The sequence below is a fragment of the Schistocerca serialis genome, chromosome 7 (assembly GCF_023864345.2).
Source record: "Schistocerca serialis cubense isolate TAMUIC-IGC-003099 chromosome 7, iqSchSeri2.2, whole genome shotgun sequence".
Classification (NCBI taxonomy): Eukaryota; Metazoa; Arthropoda; class Insecta; order Orthoptera; family Acrididae; genus Schistocerca; species Schistocerca serialis.
In genome coordinates, this window is record NC_064644.1 from 67,699,095 (window position 1) to 67,726,662 (window position 27,568).

Below are 27,568 nucleotides of genomic sequence, written 5' to 3' on the forward strand. Positions count from 1 at the left end.
TTACGTCTGCTTTTTGTGTAACTATGTTTGGAGAGATTGTTTGCTATGACCTCGCCTCTTACGTAAATTAAATTGGAGAAGAAACAGTGGTTGCCTCATGCGCTTTGTCCTGAGCGTGAGATATAGCCGTAGCAAATATACGGAAAGGCAATGTATGAAGCAGTATAGTCAGTATCTCAACAGACTTCTACAAAACTGCTCCATGGCACGGTAACATTTCACAGTGTAGAGAAACGCTTTGTGTGTAGGTAATATATCTTTATTGCTCCCCCTCTCTCTCTCTCTCTCTCTCTCTCTCTCTTTCTGTCTGTCTGTCTCTCTCTCTCTCTCTCTCTCTCTCTCTCTCTCTCTCTCTATATATATATATATATATATATATATATATATATATATATATATATATTAGATATTTCGAAACTAAAAACAAAGTATGGTGAAATAACTAGAGTCAAGCACTTTAAGTATCTCGGTGAAGTTATTGAACCAACAGGACTTGAGAAAATAGCACAAAAAAACCGATTACAGAAAATCAAGAAAGTATTCGGACTTATTCAAAATATATATAACAAGAAATGTCTATCAAAAGGCACTAAAATCAGACACTACAACACAGTCACATATGCAAGTGAAACACTCTCCCTGAATAGAAAATTAGATTTACACGAAATTAAGAAAGTAGAGAGAAAAATTATTAGAAAAATCCTAGGACCACGATACACACAAGATGGATACAGGCTGCAGACTACCGAGACAACCGAAAAAATATCAAACATCGAGGCAGATATCAGGAAGAGGCGGATGAAGTTTTATGGACATATAGACAGATTACCTGGAAACAGGTTAACTAAACGTCTATTGGACTATATGACATCACTTAAGGCAACAATACCCTGGGTAACTGAAGTTAAGAAGGATTTGAAAAAGGCAAAAATTGACATAACAAACACATCAGACCGGGATACATTCAGAAGAAAAATCGACAAGTGGAAGTTTACTCCAGAGACGGAATCTAAACCTTTCCGACCAAAGTGGACCGAAGAAAGGAGAAGGCCTTTGGGGAGGCAATGAAGAAATACTGGGGAAATAAGAAGAACATTAAGAAATGTTAATCACCTGCTTATCGTTCTCCCATGGGGACATTCGCTAATAATAATAATAATATATATATATATACAACAAATTTAATCTTCTTTGTGTTTAATTACTTCGTTATTATTAAGTAATTAAGCAAAATATATCTTATTTACATTCTAAACTAAGAACTTTTTCAAGTCAAATGGGTGCCTAAGAGAAGTAAGGAAAACCTTGCGTAACAGAATAGCGACTAAAATCTGGACTCGTGGCGAACTGTCTCACGGCTGCACGTGCAGGAGCTTACTTTCGGTGTTCGCAGCTGTTTAATTAATGTCTGTATTGTTGTCATTAATGTGGAACCTGCACTCAGTCAAACAAGTAGCATGATACACATACATCCTTACCAAATGCACAAATGCACATTTGCCGTAATCCTTCTGCCTTTTCGTATACTCAGCTGGCAGCGGGTCGCAGAGTGTCGTTATGAATTTGAGGCGCATCTGATATATAAACGGTGTGAAGATGAGCTGTGGTACCACTTTGACAAAGCACCGTTAACCGTAAGTGATTCTTAATTTTACTTGCACTGTACGTTTCCGGTAAGTTTTTCTATCGTACTTTGTTCTTTCGTATAGAATTTCTGAAGTGGTTAGAGGGCGATACTAACTCAGATTTGCGAAACTGATCACTATAAATCACTTGAAAACGTCTAAAAATTATCTCCGGCACCCATAATAACAGTGTTACGGTTTATGAGGCCAAAAAAGTATTTACAGCTATATTAACTTAATGCTGGTACTTGCCTAAAAGAGGCTGAACGGTTATCGTCACTGAATTTTGGAAGTAACGGTATCGTTACATAAGTATTAAAATTATTGCAGCCGCTACGATTTTTCAGGTGAAGTGTATCGGATACCAGGAATTATTCTCATTTCCATGTGCAGAAGGTTCTACTTTTTAACGTGGAGGTTCCATGTTTGTTCAACCCATATCAATGATTTTGTATTGTTGCTTTTCTACTATAAGCAAGCTACAACAGAGCTATTTGGTACTTGGTTGCCACTCTTTCCAGATGACTGCTATCCCATGTCTTAATCTTCTTAATGGTCCCATCTCAAATGAAAATAAATCTCTTCACTGAAGAATACTTAAATTGTCAGTGGCAAAAATTATATAAAATTCACTCACGTAATTTTTAAATTATGGTTACTGAATAGTGTACACACAAGTAGTGTGCCGTTGAAAGCATATACTTTTTACGCCAAACATATAATTTATACTTAACAAAGTCAAAATGTAATAATCAGGTATTTCCGACTTTACTCCGTTTCTTCCACCCGATTTCCCCCAATTGTAGCATATTTGTAAATTTTTTTCTGCATAAGAAAGAAGGTGAAGATATTTTTAACGTGGAGTACGTTTATAAAGCCAGTTAAAACTATTATTCATTCTATTACTAGTCTGACTTTGTAATACGGCGCTGTAAGTTCCTCATTGAACAAAAAATATCACAAAGTAATATACACAAGGTAAAAATCTAACAAGTTACTTTGCTTAACAACTACGCGTCTTACACTCTCAAGACGCATGGCAGTACTGAAATTGCGTCTGTCATCATGGTCTAACTAGTAAAGAGAAATATGAGGGTTCACGGTTTCACCCCCATATCCGATTATAATCCATAATAACCCAACTTCCCCCGAAAGAAAGGCTCCGCGACAACTATGTTTTCCAAAGGTCCAATTTAAAAACTTCAATTATTTGTTAATTTATTTTTATTCTGCCTTCCGTCCATGGACCACATTTTGAAATATGTTTCATTGGCTCAGTATCTACTGTTGTATTAAACGTTATCTAATAACTATTGTTAATAACATTACTCGGATTCAAAGAAAGTATAAGTCGTTAAAATCGATTTTCTGCTCCTGTATTAGGTTTAGTCTTTACTCAGTGGTTGTTATTTGTAAACACAAGTAGCGTGGTTAATTTTTTATTTTAACAAAATGATGGATTCTCTGTAGCTAAACAGAAGCGAAAATTATGACCAGTTGAGAGACTGACTACCAGTTTCTTATTTATCGTTTCTTCTCTATATTTTTGTATGATTTACCGTAATTTCTAATTCCTCCACTACATACGTTGCTTAAGAATTTTGGGTCTTCTTCGACTTTCTTTTTCCTGACCCTATTCCGTGTCTTCACAGCGTCGCTATGTTAATCTGGGTTTGACAATGTTAGCGGTAGATGGCGGACGGATGACCTTCCAGTCGCTAAACTTCTCCCTCTGAAACGGAATTTGGTGCCCTCGTTTGTCTGCGTCTTGATTTATCACATGCGAAAGTATGTATACATTTTCGGAATGTTTGTATCTCATGTAACTGTGACGGTACTTGGGTACCACCCCGCTATTCCCTTAGTCTGTCGTGGTGAACAGCCTAAAAACCAGATCCATGTAGGCCAGCAAACGGGCCGTCGTCATTAATCCACCCGGCGGATTGATCCGTAATGGCCGCGCCTCCCGGAATCCCGAAAGTGGCGTGCTAACACTTGCGGCTAACCTGGAATGCCTATACATTTCCTGGATTTTCTTTTATTCTTTTAATTAATGTTTTGTATGTGTTGCCGGCCGGAGTGGCCGAGCGGTTCCAGGCGCTTCAGTCTGGAAACGCGCGACCGCTAAGGTTTCAGGTTCGAATCCTGCCTCGGGTATGGATGTGTGTGATGTCCTTAGGTTAGTTTGGTTTGAGTAGTTCTAAGTTCTAGGAGACTGGTGACCTCCGATGTTAAGTCTCATAGTGCTCAGAGCCATTTGTATGTGTTTGCTGCGGCTGACTTCATGATTTTGGTGGCTGAAGTTGATATTTTTTTTTAAATCTACAGTTGTAACAAAGATCCATAGAGATGAATGATATCTTACGACTCTCAAGAAATTCTCTATCCTACAATATGAGGGACTGTCAATAAGTGAAAAGGCAAATTTCTGAAGGCAAAAAACTGTGCATTGTTACAGAATGAGACTTTTCATACTTCGATACGTCATTCCCACCACTATTTTTTTTTTTTTTTTTACCCACGCAAAGAAGCCTTTGTCTTCTTGTTTGACCCGTTTTCCCCCAATTTCTTTGACATGCCCTTTGTTGCTAAACTTTTTCCCATGTAATGCCTCCTTGTCTGGATGAACCAAATGAAGCGTGTTTAGAAAGAGGCAGATTCACTTCCATGACGCTCTTTCATGCCTGTACATACTATGAGTCCTGTTTTGTTGAGTTTACTTTTTCCAGACCTACCTTGTACTTGCTTTATTCTAGTTTAGTTCGTTACTGATAATAGTATGAACTTTACCAACACCTATTGCCACTATTTTTGCTATAAGTTCTACAGCAACACGTCGGTATCCATGAATTATGTCGTCAATGCGTGTTTCAACGAAGGACATTCCAACCGGGCCGTCCACGACGTTACTCATCATTCACTGGGGTTCGATTGTTTTTGAACCATGTTACCACCTAGTAAAAATGTTTATGATTGTGCAAGTTTCACTACACTGCGAAGTAATTAGAGAGAATACTTTCACAAGAACAGTATCACTGAACCATTTTCAGCTAAGGGTGAAACTTCAAGTGGACACGCCTTCGTTAAATGTAGTATTGAGGTTATAATCGAAACAGTTTTTATCCGTCAGCTGTTTACAGCTCATCCCAGGGATAGCCACCTACAGTCATGAAAGTACAGAACTTCTGCTACAAACTGTTTCATTTCCACATCAGTTTGTCTCTTTAATTATTAAATGTACCACGTACATCTACGAGGCCCTGCCGAATTTTAATTTATACTTTTACATGTGAAAACTCTTAAAGCTTTATAAATAAAACAAATATTATCAACATGCTACATCTCCGTTTTTCATATCTACGTATTTGGACCACTATGCCGCTAGAGCGCTCGGAATCGTAGCGTATAACATGGTATCCCGGTACTTTAGAAACAGTGTGCTGTGAACGAGTTTCACGAATCCGAAGAGTTTGTCCACATACGATGCTCCCTCTGCTTCAGCGTAACACCACCAGACCACACACGACTGCTGCGACGTCTACAACGACCTGACGCCTTGGGTTCACTGTCACCGACCATCGTCCATACAGTCCCGACTTCATCCCATCCGATTTTCTTCTGTTTGAGAAACTTAAAGGACATCCACATAGACATCACATTGATAGTGATGAAACTGTGCAAGCAGAAGTGAGATTGTGGTTCCATCAACAAAGTAAAACATTCTAGAGTGACGGTATCAACAAACTGGTCTTTTCTTAGGAGAAACGTGTTTGTCGTCATGGTCGCTAAGGTGAGAAGTAGATATGTAGGCATGAAAAATGAAGATGTAGAATGTTAATAACACGCGTTTTATTCAGAAAGCTTTGAGAGTTTTCATGTAAAAAACCAGAAGCATTACTTGTCAGTATTCAGTGTAATGTTCAGTCATTAGTCTCCATTAAATGCAAGAACTAATTTCTTTGATGTCGGATGTATCTACACTGTTATAGGGCTTATCCATGCTCTTTGACAGTTTCCCGAGTCATTGTAAAAAGAAATGATTGCATCGCGACTTTAACATTTTCAGAGGTTGTGGTTCCATTTGAAGCCACACAGGATTTTCTGTGTTCGTGGTGCAAGCACAGTATCCACATCAGTAGCCACCCTTTTCGTCTCCAGTACATACTGCCTGTAGCGGTTGCAGTTTCAACAACTTCATATTCTTAGAATTGTAGCAGGGAGACGAGAGAACCTAGATGCAATTTTGGTACACAGTGCACGATTCTCTTTTTCTTCTAACTGTGATTCAGTTTGCCTCTTTAAAGTGTGTTTGTGCATTAGGATTAGGCACAGAAAGCTTTCCTGTTCAAATATATACACTGTGTATTGTGATAATAGTTTAATTTATGTATTTATTTTCATAATCACTGTGGTGGTTTCTTTTTGAAGTACTGCATGTTTTAGGGCAACATGAGCAACTATGACAGGTTGTTGTATTTCCAGTCTTACACGATGTACTCTCGCAGAGTAAAGGAGGAAGAAATTCTGGCATGCCTTCTGGAATGAAGTTCTTTCGATGCAGACTCGGGCGGACAATAGCAGTTACAATGGAGATGGTGTGTTAGCTGAAAACGGTGGTCTCGATTTTCGAACGAAAATATTCGTGTGTTCTTGCATTATTTCAAAGAATTAGTTCAAAGAATCAATTAGCAAGGAAATGTAGAACTTTTGTCCTAGTAAAAAATAAATAAATGAAATAAAAGCAGACAACTTATGCAAAGTGTCTACCAGTAAATTGCACCTCAGGCACTGTGTATACGTACCAGGAGGAGGAACATCACACAAGCAGTGGATGTGTGCTCTCTGTCAAGCAGCCCGGTGCCTAACTACTAAGACGAACTGCATTTTGCCTTTTAACAAAAAGTAACGACATTCTTTTACAGAGTCTCAGTTTCAGTTCACCCAATATTTATTCAGTTTATGTATGTAGCACTTGTTTCTGACACTGGTCTGTCTCAATGTATGTCTAATAATCTACGAAGGGGGCCCAGAAAATAACTCACCGAATTTTTTTGTCAGCCGAAAACTACGCGAAACGTTAAGTATGTATTATTCGAAAACTCCTAAGTGAGCGTGCCAGCTTTCCGTCACTTCCAACAGATAGCGTAGCTGCAGGACAGTTTCAAAGTAGCGTCTGTAGATGATTCACGTTACAAGCAACGCTCGGTTATTGAATTTCTCACTGCAGAGAAAGATACTGTGGGGAATGTTAAGAAATTCTTGTGCAAAGTCTATGGAGTACCAGCTGTCGACAGAAGTACAGTTAGTCGCTGAACACGGAGGGTGACGTCACCCCGGACCTTCACGACTTGCAGCAGGCGGGGAGACAATCCACGGCTGTCACACCTGATACGTTGCAGCGAGCTGATGTTGTCACTGGCAAGGACAGGCGCATTACGACTCGACAGCTGGTGCTGTATGTCTGGGTTAGCAAGGGAAGTGTGGATGAAATTATTCACACTCATGGATATTCAAGCGCGTGAATGATGGATTAAACGGTGTCTAACTGTGGATCACAAATCGCACAGAAAAAAATTGTCACGATTTGTTGCAACGTTTTGAAGCTGAGGGGGAGGCCTTCTTGTCCCGGGCTCTGACATGTGATGAAACCTGGAATCACCAGTTTGAGCCTGAAACAAATCGATAGTCGATGGAATGGCTCCATTCCCACTCCCTACAGAAGAAAAAATTCAAAGCAACTGCTTCCACCGGTAAGAGCATGATCATCGTGTTCTGGGACTGTGAAGGAGTTATTCTCATTGATGTGATGCGAAGAGGCGGTACCATTAATTGAGAACCATATGTCAACACATTAACAAAACTCCAGGTGCGCGTCCAGCGACTTCGGCGGCACAGCAACTCAGGAGATGTTTTGCTGCAACACGATAACGCTCGTCCCCATAGAAATCTGAGAACTGCTGAACACGTAGCAAAAGAAGGTTGGACAGTGTTACCCCGTGTACCCTACAGCCCCTTGGGAACTTCCACTTCTCTGGGACATTAAAGGATGCCATTCGTGGAAGACATTTTGAGGACGGTGAGGAGGTGATCCACACAGTGAAGCACTGGTTCCGCCACCAGGACAGGGATTGATACCGACAGGCCATACACGTCCTTGTTTCGCACTTGAGGAAGGCCACAGAACGGGATGCCGATTACGCGGAAAAATATGGTGTGTAGATACAACACCATTCTTTCCTGTGTCTAATTAGCATTACGTTCAACAAAGGATTGCTGAAGAAGAAAATGCGGTGCATTGCTTTCTGGGCAATCCTCGTAATAAAAACAAGAAAATTCAATAGATGTATTCAGTAATTTTTGAGAACATCTCTAATGGAGAACGGCGGTCTTGCAAACTGTACTTTAAAAGTGAACACAAAGAGTCTCGACTGCAAAAAACGTTTATTTTGTGGTAACCGGTTTCGGTCAGATCCTCATACCATAACGGTGGACGATGGCGGTGAATGGAATGGTTGTAACTCCACTTAACGTTCGTGGGGTTATAACATCCGCCCTCTTCACCGCCACCGCCTAGCTTAATGGTATGAGGATCCGAATGTGGCCAAGAACTGATCAAAACCGGTTACCACAAAATAAACTTTTTTTTTGCGTTCGAGACAGTTCGTGCTCATTTTTTAAAAAAAGGTAATGTTCAATGTTTCGCGCCTGATGCCAGATGCCCCCTGCTGAACCTCGGCACTTGCCCGGCGTCCCGTTCTCTTGCAGATGACGTCCTCGCTGCTGCTGGTGGTTGGGGCGCTGCTCCTGGCCGGGACTGCCGTTGGCGACACTTGCGTCCTGCCGGACGCCTCCACGGAGACCTTCGACGTCACCACCGTGAGTCCCCATCGTTTCTCTCTTTTGCAACGATTTTTCCAACAATTACCTGTGACATCGGTCACAGTATCTGGAGCTGTTACTAGATGTACACTACTGGCCATTAAAATTGCTACACAACGAAGATGACGTGCTACAGACGCGAAATTTAACCGATTAGGAAGAAGATGCTGTGATATGCAAACGATTAACTTTTCAGAGCATTAACACAAGGTTGGCGCCAGTGGCGACACCTACAACATCCTGACATGACGACAGTGTGGTGTCACCGCCAGTCACCACACATGCTAGGTGGTAGCTTTAAATCGGCCGCGGTCCATTAGTACATGTCGGACCCGAGTGTCGCCACTGTGTGATCGCAGACCGAGCGCCACCACAAGGCAGGTCTCGAGATACGGAATAGCACTCGCCCTAGTTGTACGGACGACGTAGCTAGCGATGCACACTGACGAAGCCTCGCTCATTTGCAGAGCAGATAGTTAGAATAGCCTTCAGCTAAGTCAATGGCTGCGACCTAGCAAGGCGCCATTAGTAACATTGCATGTATCTAAAGAGTCTCACTTGTATCGCCACAATCTCCAGATGTACCAAAAGGATGGATTAAAGTTAAGTATTCCAGAAGCTACGTACTTTTCTTTATAGCATTCATTACGTATCCTGTTTCAGACCTCAGGCCATCCTGCTTTAGCTTCGCGCGTGCCTTTCGGCTTCCTCTCATTGTGTCTAGGCTGTCTTGTCTAGACACAACAGAAAGTTTACAACCGATTTCTGATATACAAACAGCAGATGACCGGCGTTGCCTGGTGAAACGTTGTTGTGATGCCTCGGGTAAGGCGGAGAAATGCGTACCAACACGTCGCCGACTTTAATAAAGCTCGCATTGTAGCCTATCACGATTGCGGTTTATTCTATCACGACATTGCTGCTCGCGTTGGTCGAGAACCAATGACTGTTAGCAGAATATGGAACCGATGGGTTCAGGCAGGTAATACAGAACGCCGTGCTCGATCCCAACGGCCTCGTATCACTAGCAGTCGAGATGACAGGCATCTTATCCGCACGGCTATAACGGATCGTGCAGCCACGTCTCGATCCCTGAGTCAACAGATGGGGACGTTTGCAAGACAACAACCATCTGCACCAACAGTTCGACGACGTTTGCAGCAGCATGGACTATCAGCTCGGAGACCATGGCTGCGGTTACCCTAGACGCAGCATCATAGACAGGAGCGCCTGCGATGGTGTACTCAACGACGAACCTGGGCACACGAATGGCGAAACGTCATTTTTTCGCATGAATCCAGTTTATGTTTATAGCATCAAGATGGTCGCATACGTGTTTGGCGACATCGCGGTGAACGCACGTTGCAAGCGTGTATTCATCATCGCCATACTGGCGTATCACCCGGCGTGATGGTATGGGGTGCCATTGGTTACACGTCTCGGTGACCTCTTGTTCACATTGACGGCACTTTGAACAGTGGACGTTACATTTCAGATGTGTTACGACTCGTGGCTCTGCCCTTCATTCGATCCCTGTGAAACCCTACATTTCAGGAGGATAATGCACGACTGCATGTCGCAGGTCCTGTACAGGACTTCCTGGATACAGAAAATGTCCAACTGCTGCCCTGGCCAGCACATTCTCCAAATCTCTCACCAATTGAAAACGTCTGGTCAACGGTAGCCGAGCAACTGGCTCGTCACAATACACCAGTCACTACTTTTGATGAACTGTGCTATCATGTTGCAGCTACATGGGCAGCTGTACCAGTACTCGCCATGCAAGCTCTGTTTGACTCAATGCCCAGGCGTACTAAGGCTGTTATTACGGCCAGAGGTGGTTGTTCTGAGTACTGATTTCTCAGGATCCCTGCACCCAAATTGCGTGAAAATGTAATCACATGTCAGTTCTAGTATTATATATTTCTCCAATCAATACCCGTTTATCATCTGCATTTCTTCTTGGTGTAGCAATTTTAAGGTCCAGTAGTGTATGTTTGTGAAAGTTGTACTGAATATTTTGACCTTGGAAGTAGACTGAAACACAATATCTTGGTGGTGTAATGGTGAAGTGGACCACAATCAATTAGACATTGCTCAACACCGCAGACGGAGCAATAAGCTCGAACTGATCATAGAAATACTGAACGCATAATGAGAGTATCGTGCACGGAAACACAACTCCGCAGACATATGAGAACCGTGTCGAGGTTTATCCATTCTGGGAGATCGGATCGTGATCCTTTTGGAGCTGAATGGTCCATATGAGCACCCGCCCAACACGATTGTCCTGATGTGACAGCAGCGTAAGAATATAAGAGCCATTATTCCGATGGAAGTCCACAGGCGTATGGCCATAGTTCAGGACATCACGACTCAAATGACGTCCATTCTACTGATTTGACCAGCAGCCTTACTGAATTTCACAGCTACCGCAGCGTACATTAGGACGAATATAGAAACTCTACTGTTAGCTTCGACCACCAAAGCGTTACGGCTACAAGTGCCGCTCGCCAGGCTTCCACTCATACTCATCTAGTGTCTAACCTGCCTCCGGCTGTGGCCCCCAAAACGTGAATGTTCCAAAAAATGTGGTTTGTTTTGAGACAAGATTCTTCGTTGGCATCAGTAATAATCAGCTGCCAATGTAACGGCGACGTTAAAAGTGTTTCAGGTAGTAACATATATATCATGGGACAGGTGCCCCTTCCATATAACAATTTTAAACTTCTAGTGTTTACTTATGGAAGACAGAAGTGTGAAGACAGCATCCACATCACAACCCAGCGCCCCAACTTGTCATTCGTAGACGATCAGGGCGATGTATGCTGCCTTCAAAAGAATACCTCAGTGCCTGTTGACACACTTCTCATGTTATCCAATCCACTCTTGAAGATTACCGTGTTTCCTGGCCTGCACGACATCTGCTGCTGTTGTGCGCGTGTGCCAAATGATGAGACAGCCTCAATTACCGACATTATTGATGAAATTGAAGGAAAGGGAAGTGCTGATACTTACAAAGATAGTACCAGATATCCCTTTGTTTGATTGCGTGTGGTAGGGTACTGTGGTGTGCGTACTGTAAGACCTTCAGTACACACATACCATCAGATTATTTGACTTGTCGCTCTAATGAAGTAGACGAGTGTCAGCAATATGTCTCGTGGTTTATCATGGCGTGTTTATCTTCTGCCGTTAGGTCAGACGATAGAAATGCCACTTGCACACTTAGAGTAGCAGATTGACAGTGACCAAAATTGACAATCTGAAGTTCCTTTGGTATTGGTATGTTAATCTTATTCTTGCATATATCTGATACTTGACAAAAGTATCTATACATTTATCTTCATGGCTATGTACAGGAATATGGTAATCTTACTAGGCGCAGACATAAACTTGACTATAGACTGGTACAAACTAATGCAGACTGGTACAGACTGGTGCAGACAAAAGCAGACTGACTAATCGTAGGTCGGTACACTCGTTATAATACCTTGCGCGTTTATGTATAACTGCGCGAGTGTGATCCGTGAGGATAAAAGGTTCCACGTAAGCAACAGTCTCATTGGCTGCGTTACATATTAACACGTGGATCGGCGGAAGCAGAGTTTGGTCCGTCTCTATGGCAGCGCCATCTCGTAGTGCGGAGACGGACGAGCGCTGCGCCTGCGCTGTTGTGCTTAGCGGGGTGCGCTCTAGTGGGAAAGTTGTGTAAGCGCTGACTACACGGAACTATGTACACAACAGGTACGAATGCTAAAATTAATGGGCAAGATAAATAGTGATGTCATTTTCACTTTTATACAATATTCGCTGGTATTATAGTAACGCATTTTCCTTTCTACACAAGTATTTTCATGGATGGTATCAGAAACAGTAATCTATACTGCAACTGCAAGACGGCCGGAGTGGGCGAGAGGTTCTAGGCGCTACAGTCTGGAACCGCGCGACCGCTACGGTCGCAGGTTCGAATCCTCCCTCGGGCATGGATGTGTGTGATGTCCTTAGGTTAGTTAGGTTTAAGTAGTCCTAAGCTCTAGAGGACTGATGACCTCAGAAGTTAAGTCCCATAGTTCTCAGAGCCATTTCAACCTTTTTTTTTTTTTTTTTTTTTTTGCAACTGCAGGATCATAGTCATAGGTCAACTATCCTCTGTTTATGAACGTAAATAGTGTGTGAATAGAACACATTCATGAGGTATAATAGTTCCTGATGATCATTTACCATTTTCGCTATGGCGTGCCGACACGTTTTAACTTACTCCTTTTCAATCGCTTAGTTTAGATAAATATTGGACGAGAGTTACACTGCAAAATAATTTGTTTTATTGTTGTAGTAAAGTGTACACTCCTGACGACAATGTGAAGCAGATGTGGCAGTGAGTGTTTTGTGTGGTCCGCAGGCCCACAAAACGTGGTACCTCCAGTACCGCTACCCCTCAGCTGAAATGGACCCCCTTGGCTGCCTCGTTCTCACCCAGGACCCCGGTGAAGCTGCCAACCAGATGACGCTGAGTGGTGCCTTCAGCAAGGATCCCTCGTGAGTACCTGTAAATGTACTTCATCTGCTGATTACTACCATTGTCTTCAGTGTGATTTCCGACGGAAATGTTTTTCGTTGACCAAAGTTTCACAGCATATACATGCTTGACTATAATGAGTACGGGTTTCTGAATGCTAATATTTAGGTATCGCTTATGACGAATTATTAGGAAACATATTAAGAATGTGCCGGACCGGGATTCGAACCAGCAGTCTTTGCATCTCTACCGACTGAGCTATGCACGCAAGAGTCGCATTCTGCGAAAGGCAGACTTAGTGGGTACGAGGTTGGTCTAGTCACAGAGCTGTAGTCTGCCACGAAATTTCATGTCAGCTCTCACTCCGCTGTACAGTAAAAATTCATTCCTGAAGCGTCCAGAATCATTAGCACGCTGTATAAGAAATTATCTTCATGACACATTCAGTATGCTTTTACAGAATTTTTTCTATCGTGAGGCCATCAACATCCAGCTTAAATTCGAGATGTTAACTCATGCGTCATACTATTTTATAAAGACATATCCTTACCTAGAGATCGGATGCATCATTGTTAAGATGTCTGTGTGATGCGGTGATGTACCGTTATCTTTTCTTGATTTAACGCAAGATATTGGTTTGAAAAAAAGGAACAGAAAGTAGCTGTATTGTTTCTTTATCCATGTCAATTTTGGTTGAGCCCCGTATCTGTTGAGTGACTTACTTAAAGAAATACAGTAACCAGTCACTCTTCCTGCAGCTTTCATTATACCAAAGACGTGTTTCAGCATTTCTCGCCATTCCAGTAGGCGTAACACAATACATATCTCTGTTAGATAACGTTTTTATCGATTGAATTTAGAATGGTGCTTCTGCCATTCCTTTTCTAATTTCTGGACTGGAGGACTGCGGCTTTCAGCAGCGTTGCGGTGAATTTATAAGCGATCGTACTGTTCATATTAAGACAGAAAAATGAGCCACAAGCTATAGAACAAACAGTACTACGAATTTTCAGAATTCAGTCAGTAAAAGAGTTATGTTCGTGTAGATATGAATGTAATATGCCACTTGAAGCTGAGCTGGAGTTCAACAAGCTTCTTGGCGCAAATAAAGCTATACGAGAATTGGGTGTATTTGGTATTTCATCTGGCAACGTACGTTGTGTCTTCAACTAAAATAGCTTTCTTTTTTTCTTGCGTTTTGTTCTTGCTATACGCTGACTGCGTCAACCATCTCCTCCTGTCTTGTAGTAATATTTCCTCTTTTTCTTGACGACTTCACTTTGCTTGCTCAGTACTACACACGCATTGCTGGAAGACTCCCTGAGGATGCTGATGGAGGTAGCTGAATATGGTGAAACGAAACGCATTTAACTGGTATTTACAATAGCCGCCTGCCTTAGCTAGCAGTCCGCACTGATTTTAGAGCGCATATTACGTTTGCAATTAAAATTAATTCAATGATCGTTACCACAGCTTGTTACATATGTTTTATTGAGATGTAAATGCCTTAAATACAACTCACGTTAAAAGTAGCCAGAAATTGTTTGACTTCTTTCATTTTATAGTCTGCTCTAGTGATTCCGTCATCGAAAACGCCGAGGACTTTGTTAGAATGCCCTTACAGTAATCTGTATCAAACACAAACTTAGTCATCCTCACAGTTCCTTTTTAGAATTTCACGTTTCCCTAGAGTTTCTGTTCTCGTAATGAGGGATTCCTTCCCCACCAGTTCCTTCAGTTTCACTTTGCTTTCAAAGTTTTAGCGTTCTAATACACTACATTTCAGATGCTGGCGATTACTATTGCTTTCATACATTCTAGTGCTCCAGGCAAACTCTTTTATACAGCTTGACGGACGTTCAGACGGAATGAAGTACAAGCCCGTGAAATTCTTTGACAATATACCCATTGAAATGAAAGATATGACAGAAACATGCTTTCAGAGTTTTATCTGCTAGTAGCCACACCCATCCCTGAATTTCCTTTCCCTCGTCAAAATCTTGTAAAGCGGAGAGTATTACATCATGTCTAACATTGGTTGAAATAAGAATTACTGTACATAAATATTGGTCGAGAGGCCGTATGAAGGGGATATATATTACCCATCTATTAATATTCCTTCTACACTGACGAAAATGTGTGGTAGTACACCATGATGGCTGAAGCTACCAAACCTCCACTCTGTGGGCTCCGTTGATTACAGTTTAATCCTTATGGTAGCTTATCTTAAGTACAGTATAAATCTGTTCGTATAGATGAAAAGTGATGAGACTTCGTAATGACTATTTAGAGTACCTGATGTGAATGAAACTTTTCAGATGGTGATCGCTACACAGACCGCCCGGAGGGCGGTCATTTTCAGCTTATCGACGTCTTTCAGACTGGTCGAAAAATTTGCGCCTGGATCATGGTGTCACAGGGGTGTAGGTGTAGCGTTTTCGAATACTAATCAAAACGTCCTGGGTCCTGGGAGCTATCCTACCCACTGTTTAAACTTCGAATAAAGATCGTGTGCGGTAGCAACCGAAGACTTCCTAAACAAGAACGCACGCTCCTTCTACCAACAGCATTGTTGAAAAGCTTGGAGAAACGGCCAGAGACTCGTGCACAAAATGAAGTTAAGGCGAAATGGCCGCAAGAAAATACGAAGAGGTCGAGACGAAATGATCTTCGTAAGGACAGTTTCAGCATATTGAAAACATACTGTGAAATTAAGAGTAAAACTGTCAATATTAATATAATCACAGAGGGGAGAGTTGGTAGCTGTGAGGAATTCATTGAGGATGGAGAGGGACTGTCTGACGACCTGACAAAAGAAGAAATGGAAGTCAGCCTGTCTACTTACTTACTTTCCGTGTCCGGAACTAGACTTCAGACTTCCAAAAATGAGCAGCCAATATGGCCTTGTCATTTTACCCCCCATAAGTCATTCATTGCGCACGGCTGGTCTAAATATGGACAGATAAGCAGGTGTTAAGGATCCTGGATCCTGGACAGAACCACACAGACATAGAGTGTTCTCATTCTCTATTAGGTAACCCCATTGCTGCAGGTTTGTCTTGCACTTTGGCACTTCTAGTGCAAGACAAACCTTCAGCAATGCGGTTTCCTAAAAGGGAATGAGTAAGAATAGGGGATCTGTTACAACAGCGTCCAAAGAAACTTGTGAGCTAATAAGGGAGAACGCGTGGGTAACATTCGTTCCGCATCTCTAAAATAATGGGGGAAATGGCAGTCAAATGACTGTTTAGGTTCATGTGCACAGTGTATGAAGTAGCGGTCATACAAACAGGCGTTCAGAAAAATCGTCCACACTACCTGAAGAGTAGGTAAGTGAGAGAAATATCGCACACCTTGCCCATCCATTTTTGAGACAAGAGTTATATACAGACCTGAGGATCTGGTAATAATCATGGCTTAACGAAAGGTAAACGCACCTTAAAGGCAGTTTTGATGTTGCACTTGAGAACGGAATCTAGAATTAAGAAAAATCGAGACACCTAGAAAAAGCGTTCGACAGTTTTGAATCGTGCAACGCATTCGAAGTTCTCAAAAAATTAGTTATTAGTTATAGGAGAAGACGGGCATTACTTAATATGTGTGAGAACTAAGAAGAAACAATAATATTATCATACAAAGGACTAAATGCTCGAAATGAAAAATATATGAGACAGGGACGTGGTCCGTGTCTCCGTGTCACCGAGTGTTCGATCTGAACGTCATAGAAACAATTACGCAAATAAAAGATCTGCTCACGACTGGGTTTAAAATCAAGGAAGAAAGGAGGTTAGTCATAAGATTCGCCGATGACATTGCCATCTTCGATGAAAGCGAAGAAGTATTTCAGGAACTGCTATCGAAAATGAGTTGAAAGTGAAGCAAAGAAGGACGGAAATAACGGGAAGTGGCAGAAATGTGCTCGAATTAGAAAGCGTATAAAATGGCGATGTATTTTTTACCATCTTTATATAATTTATACATGCAAGAAGTAATGACGATAATGAGAGACAGGTTCGAGAGAGGGATTAAAATTCAGCGTGAAACGATATCAATAATAGGATTCACTGGTGACTTTGACGTCCCGAGTGAAAGCGAGAGAAAAAGAGCAGTTTTTGTTGAATGAAATGAACACACGGTATGGAGTGGGAGTAAATCAGAGAGACACGTAAGTCATGCGAAATAGTATAAATGAGACTAATGAAAAACTTGAGTTCAAAATTTGAGAGAATGAAGTAGACGGAGTGAAGGAATTCTGTAACCTTGGAAGCAAAATAATGCATGACCGACGAAAGCAGACTTAAAGAGGCAAGAGGTATTTTATGGGTATAACAAATCCACTGTTATTCTTGATTGCTCCTAACTGGAAGACGAAATTTCTGAGAATATACGTCTGCAGTACAGCACTGCACGCTAGTGAATCAGACCGTGGGAAATCAGAAACGAAAATAGTACAATCGTTTGAGATGAGTTCAAAATTTTTGGAGGTCTTGCGTACGGCAACAGGACTGACCTCGTAATTGTTGAAAGGATGCTGCAGTTCACCAGTATGAAGGAAGAAGTGTACCAAAATCCATGTTCTCGCAGGTTAATGTAAGATCCGACTCCCCAGTGTACACCATTATTACACTCATGATTGTCCGGATCCTTCACTGGTTGCTCGGTCCCCTGATTTTTCACCCATAGAGCGTGGCTGCGGTGCGAAGGGAAAGCGTATACTTTCATACCACCAAACTCCTTGACCTGAAACGGTACGATTTCAGGTCTGGCTCAGAAATCCTCAGGATGATGTTCCAAGGCTTCCCGTCGACAACGAAAACTATTGTAGTGCCCGCTGGAGTCACATCTAACACTGGTGCACATGCGCGGCATCAGTCCGAATGGAATGACAGTTTAATTGATCAATATCCTTTATTTTGTGAATATCTCCACAAAGTTTGACAAATTTCGGACTAGTGCTTCATGGTGCCACACTTTCAATTTTTGTCAGAGTTCAAGCACTAGTGCTGCGGATTTTCCTGTATCATAATATCTATTACTTTACTTAGTAATGTCTCTTTATAGTTAAATTAAAAAGACTTTGGCATTGAGCAACACACATTGTTGCAGGACCCTCATCACAGCCGATGTCACAATGGAGGGTAACCGTCTTCATTGCACCTACTACGGAAAATGTGAGTATAAGCCTTTGCACTACAAGGAGCTTCACTGAGAGCTCGATCACATACCTGATTCTTATAACATATTTGATTAATAGAACTACAATAGCCCATGGTCGAAATTTGACCACTTGTGTTCATAAAGTAAAGAAAGTCATTTATTCACATGATTAAATGGATGTTTTCCGTATGCAGATTCTTAGTTCTTATCAGTACACTAAGAAGGTTTGAGGTTCTTACCCTAACGGTCTAGCCGGCCGCAGTGGCCGAGCGGTTCTAGGCGCTCCAGTCTGGAACCGCGCGACCGCTACGGTCGCAGCTTCGAATCCTGCCTCGGGCATGGATGTGTGTGATGTCCTTAGGTTAGTTAGGTTTAAGTAGTTCTAAGTTCTAGGGGACTGATGACCTCAGATGTTAAGTCCCATAGTGCTCAGAGCCTAACGTTCTGAGGAAAAGACCGCTACAGGGGGCAGAGGAAGCATTGGGAAAATAAAGACATAAATTGGGGAAGTTATTACTATATACCCGCAGATCGCGGTCTCTGGGTAGCGTTCACGCTTCCCGAGCACGGGGTCCCGGGATCGATTCCCGGGGGGTCAGGGATATTTCACCTGCATCGAAATGACTGGGTGTTGATGCGTCATCTCCATCGTCATCATTCATTCCCATTACGGTCGGAGGAAGGCAATGGCAAACCACCTCCGCTAGTACCTTTCCTAGTGTGGCAGTGCGCGTCCCCCGCATCGTCCCCTACGCTATGTCTAGGAGTACGGGGTTTCATTATCATCATTACAATTTAACGATGCGAAACTTCAGTATAGCCTATATGTTTCCTAAAATATTCTTTCATCAGTCGCTAAATGCCTTCTTCGGTATGTTCAGAAATGTAAAATTTCAAACTATTGGGAGATCTAACTCTGCTTAATGCAAGGTGTAAATGACTATGCGTAAAACATGGTTTCATCAATACAATCCCAACTTTTTCAAATGGTTTCTCCTGGGACTTATCTATGTAATTGCTGATGCAGCATTAATTGCAAATCGTTTTGTTTGAAACTCAATAGGGAAAATAGGACCAGAATACGTCATATCTACGTCAGGAATCGAAAATCGCTTACTTTATGCACCAAGATGCTACTCCGGGTGGCTGTAAAATGAATGTGCACCACGGAAAATAAAGGAAGCGAAAATGAAGATTTGGCATTATTTGACTACCCCCTGAAGCAGATGTTATGATCTCTTAATGGTCAAATTATATCCTCCTTCTTGCTCTTTAATATATAAATTAAAACATAAATATAAATGAATAATTAAGGGAACTAGTAACTACAAATGACAAATGCTGTTTCTGCTTATACACTTATTATGCATTAAAACCCCTTTATATTTTACAAATGGTCATATATATCAACATCCAATGGACATAAAGAGATACAAATGGATTTCCTAACAAACATGATTGATCAATTGCCAAATATGCCCCTTCTTATGGCTACGATATCTAATATAAATAACGCGAAATGATTGACATCACCTGCGTACCAAAAACTAGAAGACACTACTTTCAAAGATGATCTGCAGTGGTGTGCAACCTCAATGGAAATAAAATTTACGTGATCAGAACTGTTTAGCTTTATAGCCCCAATAAGCCGAAGCAATTAGCATTATCACCGTAGGTACTGCGTCCGGTGCGTTGGAGTGATGGATCTCGTACACGTCTGCCACAAAATTAAAACTCAAACACTAGGACGTCAGAAGGCGGTCCTCTAACTAGTATAATCTAATACTGTCTTCTCCTCTCTGTATTCTAAGGACGAGAAACCCGAGCTCCCAGCGACAAGGACGGAATTCAGATAACGTCTCTACGTGAGTATAGACAGAGGAAGTGCTATCAATCACTGAAAGCTGCGTACTCAACGACGGCTCCCTACCCGGAGGTGAAGTCCGGAATCGTATAACTTCGCAACAGCACAGTGCCTAATCATTCCACCTATAAGATCTCCTGAGAGCAAAGACAGAAAGTCCGTCTGTACCAACAAAAGCTGAAACTAAGCGACCGTCAAACACGGACACTTTAAACGGAAGACCTCATTCTCTTCATCGCTGGCATCCCAGCAAAGCTTTGCTCCCCTCTCTCGTAACTGCAGAAAGCGAATCATATTCTCGAAACGAGCGCAGTTTCTTCCGAACGCCCATCTACCATACTTTAGTCCTTTGTCATCAAGCACGGAAAGCTTGCGAGGAAATACCTATCCCCGTTAATTAGGAATTAAAACAATGGTACAATTCTCAGACTAATGATCCTCGAAAATAACTCAGCCTGCGTGATTTCCGAGGTAACGTTTCCTCGTTCCTCTTTGAGGCGTCCAAGATCTTCAGAGTTTTCGAAGTATTATCCGGTTATCCTTCCGACCCCTCTGCAACACTTGCCGGCCCCTGCTGTATTGTGCTTCAGAGCTCAGGTGCCCCGACCGTCCGTCTTGGGATACTTCCTGTGTTAAGCAGACCAGCACAGCTGTGCAGACTTTTCCACCCAGAGCCTGAGATACGCCTGCCGTTTCATTTCCACTGGCGTTCCAACCACTGCTAGAATAGGTAATCATTCATTACGCCTTTTTGATAATAAACACAATCCATTACCTTTCATGGAGTAAGAGTTAACAACTATTTACAAGGTGTACGAGAGAATGCCAGTATTCTTTAAATATTCATATATATATGATGTGCAGCCTATCAGATGATACCTAATTCCGGTTGTAAATCACGGCAAAGTACGTAGATGAGTGCTTTTAAGGTGTGAAATTATAGCCACCATACAGTGTGTTACCATTTGATAGATTCCAGCCAGTTGCATTATTATCAGGACCGATCAACAAATACTGAGAGTGATTTTTTCCTGTAGCTTCCATGATAGTTTCCAATCTGTACTACGGATATTTGAGAAGAGTTGATTTTTGTATATTACGCCCAAAGGCAGCAGTGATTCCGTAAAGTTAAGTGTAGTAATGCTTTATTTGGCATGCTCTATTTGGCGTACCAAACAATGCAGGTGACGAGAGAGGACCAGAACGGAGTAGTAAAACTCTGTGTTCGTTTAAGACCTACAGCAACTGAAATTTACGAAAAGCTGCAGCAAGCGTCCGATGAAGATACACTACTTCATACCATAATGTTTATGTGGACTTAGAAGACCAACTTGCTGTCTTAAGCAATGTGAGCCTTGTGTTTCGGCTTCTGCTGTGACAAGTCAACATCAAAACAGCTGCTGTTTATCTGCCTGAGGATCAGCTGGTAACATTTCGTGACCTCAGTGAAGTACTGAGAATTCCGTATGGCAGTGTCTTTATGATATTGCATGATCATCTCGATCATCACCATATGATCTGTGTTCATAGCCGTTGGTTGTCACGTCTGTTGAGTCCCGAATAAAAGGTTGTGCGAATGGAGACAAGTCGTGTTACGTCTCTTTGCACATGGAGATTATGCGTTTCCAGAATCGACTGTCAACAGTGATGAGTAGTGGCTGCATCATTGTAACCCTGAAGTAAAACGACCCAGCACAGTGTTAAAATCAAAAGGTTCTCCAGCATTAAAAACGCGTAAGCTGTTCCATCTGCAGGGGAAGTAATCGAGATCACAGTTTTCGACTGCTATCGAATGATCTGCCAGTATACAGTTCCCCCTCGCACTAGTGTGACATCAGCATACTACACGTCAGTATAGCTTGAAATCAGGAAGCACATTGCAAGGAAACTATCAGAACTATCTCAGACCGGACGGCGACTTCATCATGAGATTGCACGGCCTCACATCGCATATCAAGGCATGCAGTTTCTTAGCTAAGTTCGACATTATCTGTGTACCTCATTCACTTTATAGCCTCGATCACGCATCGTGTGATATTTTTCCATCACTAAACGTAAAGCTTCGGGGCATTCGGTTTGAAAGCTCTGAAGAAGTGCTCAAGAGAAATGAGACGGTTCTCAAGAACCTAACAGAGAATGGCCTGCACCGTGTGTTCGACGACCGGTAGAAGCACGATGAAAATTGCATTCAAGTAGGAGATAGTACTTCGAAAAAGGTCATGCAAACACTGAAATAGAATAATAAACGTCGGTGCAAAAAATGTTTCAGTCTTTGTTGATCAACCCTCGTGTAGAAATATTTAAAACGCATTCTGGTTCCATTAAATATCGCTTCGTTTGTTGTTTATACCTCTAACAGGAAGAGCAGTGCAATTAATTTTCAATTGCAGCTTACGTGGCGGTAACCCAATGACACAAAGAAAATTCAAAACCTCTGTTGGATAGTAATTATTTACTTCGTAATCATTGTCACAAATTAATTTATCATAGCTGTGGTAAATTTTTTACCTCATCTGGAACCGCATTTACTAGATCGTTGAAATGAGTCATTGATATTATGTTTTGGAGAGTAAGTTTTGCGTTAAAGGCGGTAAATTAACTTCCCCGTTAAGGCAACACAATGTGAATGTCCTTGTATCACGTAAGGTAACAGCAGACGTGAAGTATTTTGCATTACAGTACCTGCATTGTAAATTCATCAGATCGCCGTTATGACCCTCAAAATAATTTGAATTGCTTCAGTGCACATTTAGCTGTATCTTCGAAATCAGCAACAGAATTATCGTTATCAATGACCGCATTATTCCAGTACTTTGTTTACGCAAAAAAGTCTTTCTGTAGCTTTTCATATTTCATTCTAGGAAATTAGGAACTTACTTTAAATTATGTAGTAACGTTGGCAAATGGAAACAAAGTTAGTTCCGTTTAATCTCAGACAAAAGTAAGCGAAAAAACGACTTCAATACGTGTATTATGTTCAGTTTGTGTTGCTCTTGAAGGCTTCGTTACTGCGATATCTTGTTTACCACTGCTGACAACATCAGCGACATGGCTGTTGTGGCAGCTTCGCAGCTCGGTATACGTGTGTGATTAATCTGCAAAATTTAAACACGAACTTCCGTACAAAGCGATTTCACGAAACGTTGTTATCTTCGTGTGTAATTTCTAAAATAACACATGATCGGAACACGCGGTGGAGGTTGGTAGCAGTGTGTGACACAGAGAGAGGAAAACTATTCTCGGGTGTGTATAACTACTTCCTTTTACCTCTCTTCACGGCTACTTCTACGATTTTCTCGTGCACATCTGTGGCAATGCACCTTTCTAACTGTATAAGTCTCACTGGCCTCCATGTATAACTAATAATAAACGAAATGTTACATCAATTTTCTATGTTCACGTATTAATATTTTTGTATGATTACTCGTATACTGTAAGCTCTCTTTGTTTTAACATTACGTCAATTCTTACGGTAATTGAGTGAATATTTTTTCAGATGCTGATTTGTTGAGTGCTGATCGCAACCTCGTGTATGGAAGTTCCGACATCTTCATTGAACACTTATGCATGTCGACCGGAGGTAAGTGTCTACCCACCTTATGTCACAATCCCCATGCCAAGAGTCACGTTCATAAATCTCTTTTTAGATGCTGGGGAATGTTTCTGATCATCATTATTCGTTTGCTACACTTTGTGCGAATCTCAGTGAAGCTGTTGTGTCATCAATCCAGGTATCAGGAAATGCCTTAGTCCAATATGTTAAGGTGTATTTGATGTTTATACACTGTAAGTAGGACAGGAAAAGGAGCCTATGAGCACTGAAACGCGGTATCAAACTTTATTCAAAAGTTCTATTTAGAATTCATACATGCCTTCTGAATTTATATAAATCCATCTGATGACAGGCATTTAATTCTCCAAAACCCATGATGTAAATAAAAACATTCGTGACTTGTTACTGTAACTTGCAGATGAAATTGATCTGATCAAGTCGCCGGTTCTACAGATGAGTTATGGTTAAAAGATTAGTTTGTACTTATAAATATTACTAAGAGTTCAGTTATTGGACGATCCCAAGAAATGCGATGAAATTAATTTAGAAAATCAGTATACGTAAATCCTATGCTTACCATTTCATGCTAATGTGAAGGTTTAGTATGAATTATTCCCCACAACAGGAAAAGCTACCAGCTAACATATGAATTAACTGAGCTGTGTGCTATGAGTGAAGTCGCTGTCAGTACTTGGTGTATATGTTCACTTATTACAGCTACTTACAGTGTTACGGAAATAGCTTCAAATATGGACAGTTCTGTAGTAGTCAGCATAAGAAAGTGAAGATACGTAGTATGTTAGATGCACTTGGGTAGTACATGAAACAACAGACTCGAAACAGATCGCTGGTGTAAGTTTGTCTTCCAATATTACTATCATGGGATTTACCTAATATTCCCAAAACTTGCGTAGCATATCCTTGCGACTTTCAGTTTCAGTGTTCACGCAGTTAATGCTGACTTTTTTCTGTCGGTCACTGAAGTTTCCTGTCAATAGCAATTGTAAGCCTGTTCCAGTAACAACAGCGTCACAGGAAAGAGCAGTCCTTAATTTCATACGTGCGATGTCAAAAATTTACTTATGAATTCTATTACTATGTAGATTCCAACTAATGTAACAAAGAACCTACCAACAAACACAGGACGACGTCTGGTAGGGGATATGTTGAAAACTACTTCAGTTTGCAGTGGAACCTAACTGTAGGCCGTAGTTTTTCTTAGCTTACGCTAGTGCCTATGGATGAGTGAAATACCAATAAACAATGTTGTCTTTGTAGGTGAAGCACCTTCTGGTACGTGTAAAAAACATATACACTATACCGTTTCTCACATGAAAATCATGTCCGAAAGAAGGGACACTACATACATACAAATAAACTAAATACAACACACGATGGAATAGAAAATGGTTTATTCAAGAGAAAGAGGAAGTCAGTAACATGTTGGTTCACCTCTCTTTATCCAAACTGTTATTCGGCTTAGCATTGATTGGTAGTGATAATGAGTTATCGAATACCCTCCTCTCAAATATCGTGCCAAACTCTATCTAATTTCCGCGTTGGATCGTGAAAGTCCTCAGCTGGTTGGAGGGCCCTGCCCATACTTTTCCACACGTTTTCAACTGTGGAGATATCCGGCCGCTATCTTCCCCAAGGTCGGGTTTGGCATGCAGCAATCACCGTGTTCGAGGGGCCACAATTTCGCTGAATTATCAGTCCAAGGTGGATTGCCACGCAGGGCAGCAAACCGGGGCGTACAGTATCATCGACGTACGACTGTGTTATAAAGGTGCTGTGGACGACAACGGAGGCGGTCCTGCAATGAAAAGACTGCCACTCCTGGATATCGCCATATGGCGGGTGACAGTCGGGCTGGTATACCACCGTTGCCTGGGGCGTCTCCAGTCTTCAGCCTGGAATCTCATTGACAGGAGCAGAATTGTCTTCAGTGTCGTCTTGCTTCGAATGCAGCACCATGTCTGTAAAAGCCTCTGACAGTAGTTGCAAAGCTACCTTTCTGTGGCCCTCCATGCAGCCCGACAACCAGGATTAAATATCTCGGTTGCCATTTGTTTCCATAGCAGAATGCCTTTGGCAGTCATCTGCAGCAACCTTACAACACAGCGGTATATCGACGACATTCTGCACTCTGATTCGTTGCCCTTCATGCAGCGTACATTTCAGCAAGATAATGACCGCCGGCACACGGCGAGAATTTCTACAGCTTGTCTTCGCACTTGTTAAACGCTGCCATGGCCAGCAAGGTGGCCGGTAATTTCGCCTGTGGAGAACGTATGGATCATTATAAGCGCTGTCCTGCAACCAGCTTGGGATTGCGACGACCTGTCAAAACGATAATCCTCAGGAGGTCATCTAATAACTCTATCAGTCAGTACCAAACCAAATAGCGGCTGGGGTAAGTGCCACAGGTGGACCAACACCACTGAATTCTCACTTTGTGTAGCTGTTTCTCTTGATTTAAAGAACTGAAACTAAATTGTTTGTCTGTACATGTAGATCACATCTACCTATTTCGACCACACTAGGATGATTCTTTTGTGGTGACAGCCATTAAGAGCATTGAAACTTCCTGGCAGATTAAAACTGTGTCCCGGGCCGAGGCTTGAACTCGGGACCTTTGCCTTTCTCGTGCAAGTGCTCTACCAACTGAACTACCCAAACACGGCTCGCGCCCCGTCCTCACAACTTTATTTCTGCCAGTACCTCGCCTCCTACCTTCCAAACTTTACAGAAGCTCTCCTGCGAACCTTGCAGAACGAGCACTCCTGAAAGAGAGGATATTGCGGAGACATGGCTTAGCGACAGCCTGGTAGATGTTTCCAGAATGAGATTTTCACTCTGCAGCGGAGTGTGCGCTGATATGAAACTGGCAGAAGTAAAGCAGTGAGGACGGGGCGTGAGTAGCTCAGTTGGTAGAGCACTTGCCCGCGAAAGGCAACGGTCACGAGTTCGAGTCTCTACCCGGCACACAGTTTTAATCTGCCAGAAAGTATAATATCCGCGCACACTCCGCTGCAGAGTGAAAATCTCATTCTTGAAACCATTAAGATCATTTCTGTGGGCATGCTATCTCTCTCTCTCTCTCTCTCTCTCCCTCTCTCTTGAGCGAATCCAGATCTATGAGACGAGAAATGACTACTGTGGACAGGGGACACTGTCTAAGTGGTCGGCGACAGGATGAGAACTTGAGTCACACGGAAACCTTGCTGACGCGGCCGCGCCTGTAAAACGCGATATCCGGTTACGAGTACCCGTCTGGCTCAAATTTTCTCTTGTCGCCATTCAATTAATTTCAATATACAGTTGCGACCGATGTCAGAACCTATTTTATTTCATCATATATGTGTACGGCTGCAGGATGAAGAATAGTGACCGAAAAGACAGACACCACACACACATACAAACACACACAGGATCAGTGATGCAATACCATGGTTTTTCACTATTTTTTGTTCTCTTGTTGGCAGATGAGATGGTTTTCATCTACACAAATGTCCCAAATCCGAGTGACGAGCTGGTGAACCAGATATGGGAAGAAGTTGATGCCAGGCCTGAAGTCGACAGGTCTAAATTTCAGAAAGTCAGTTGCTAACGGTGAAAAAGCTTGAAAATACATTACGTATTTGGAACTGAGTACGTTAGTAAGTGTATTTCCTTCATGAGTATCCCTGCTAATGCTTATAACATTTCCAGTACGGAAGTATTTACTTCCGCGAAGTGATTTACTTTAATTGAAATTCACTCGACAATTAATCGCGTTATCTCAGTTGAAGTGTATTTACTACAAATATATACGTTCCGTATTCAACAACTTATTAGCTGCACCGGGTTCAGTCCCACAATGTACATAATGTCCAAATGATGTGTTTGCTAACTATACAGATACTTAAACATCACAAATAGGATGTAGTAAATGGGGCTCATGTGCCATCAAGTATGTAGTAAGAATT

At 41.9% G+C, this 27,568-nt stretch overlaps 1 protein-coding gene across 1 annotated transcript; it reads left to right on the top strand.

Annotated features, from left to right (window-relative positions):
* Positions 1 to 1,528: 1,528 nt before the first annotated feature.
* Positions 1,529 to 27,259, top strand: LOC126412417 (uncharacterized). Its single transcript, XM_050082005.1, has 6 exons — positions 1,529 to 1,634; positions 8,391 to 8,501; positions 12,907 to 13,043; positions 18,130 to 18,194; positions 23,541 to 23,624; positions 27,086 to 27,259. The coding sequence occupies exons 2-6, from the start codon at positions 8,391 to 8,393 to the stop codon at positions 27,208 to 27,210; spliced, it is 522 nt and encodes a 173-aa protein (XP_049937962.1). The 5' UTR covers positions 1,529 to 1,634; the 3' UTR covers positions 27,211 to 27,259.
* Positions 27,260 to 27,568: the final 309 nt, after the last annotated feature.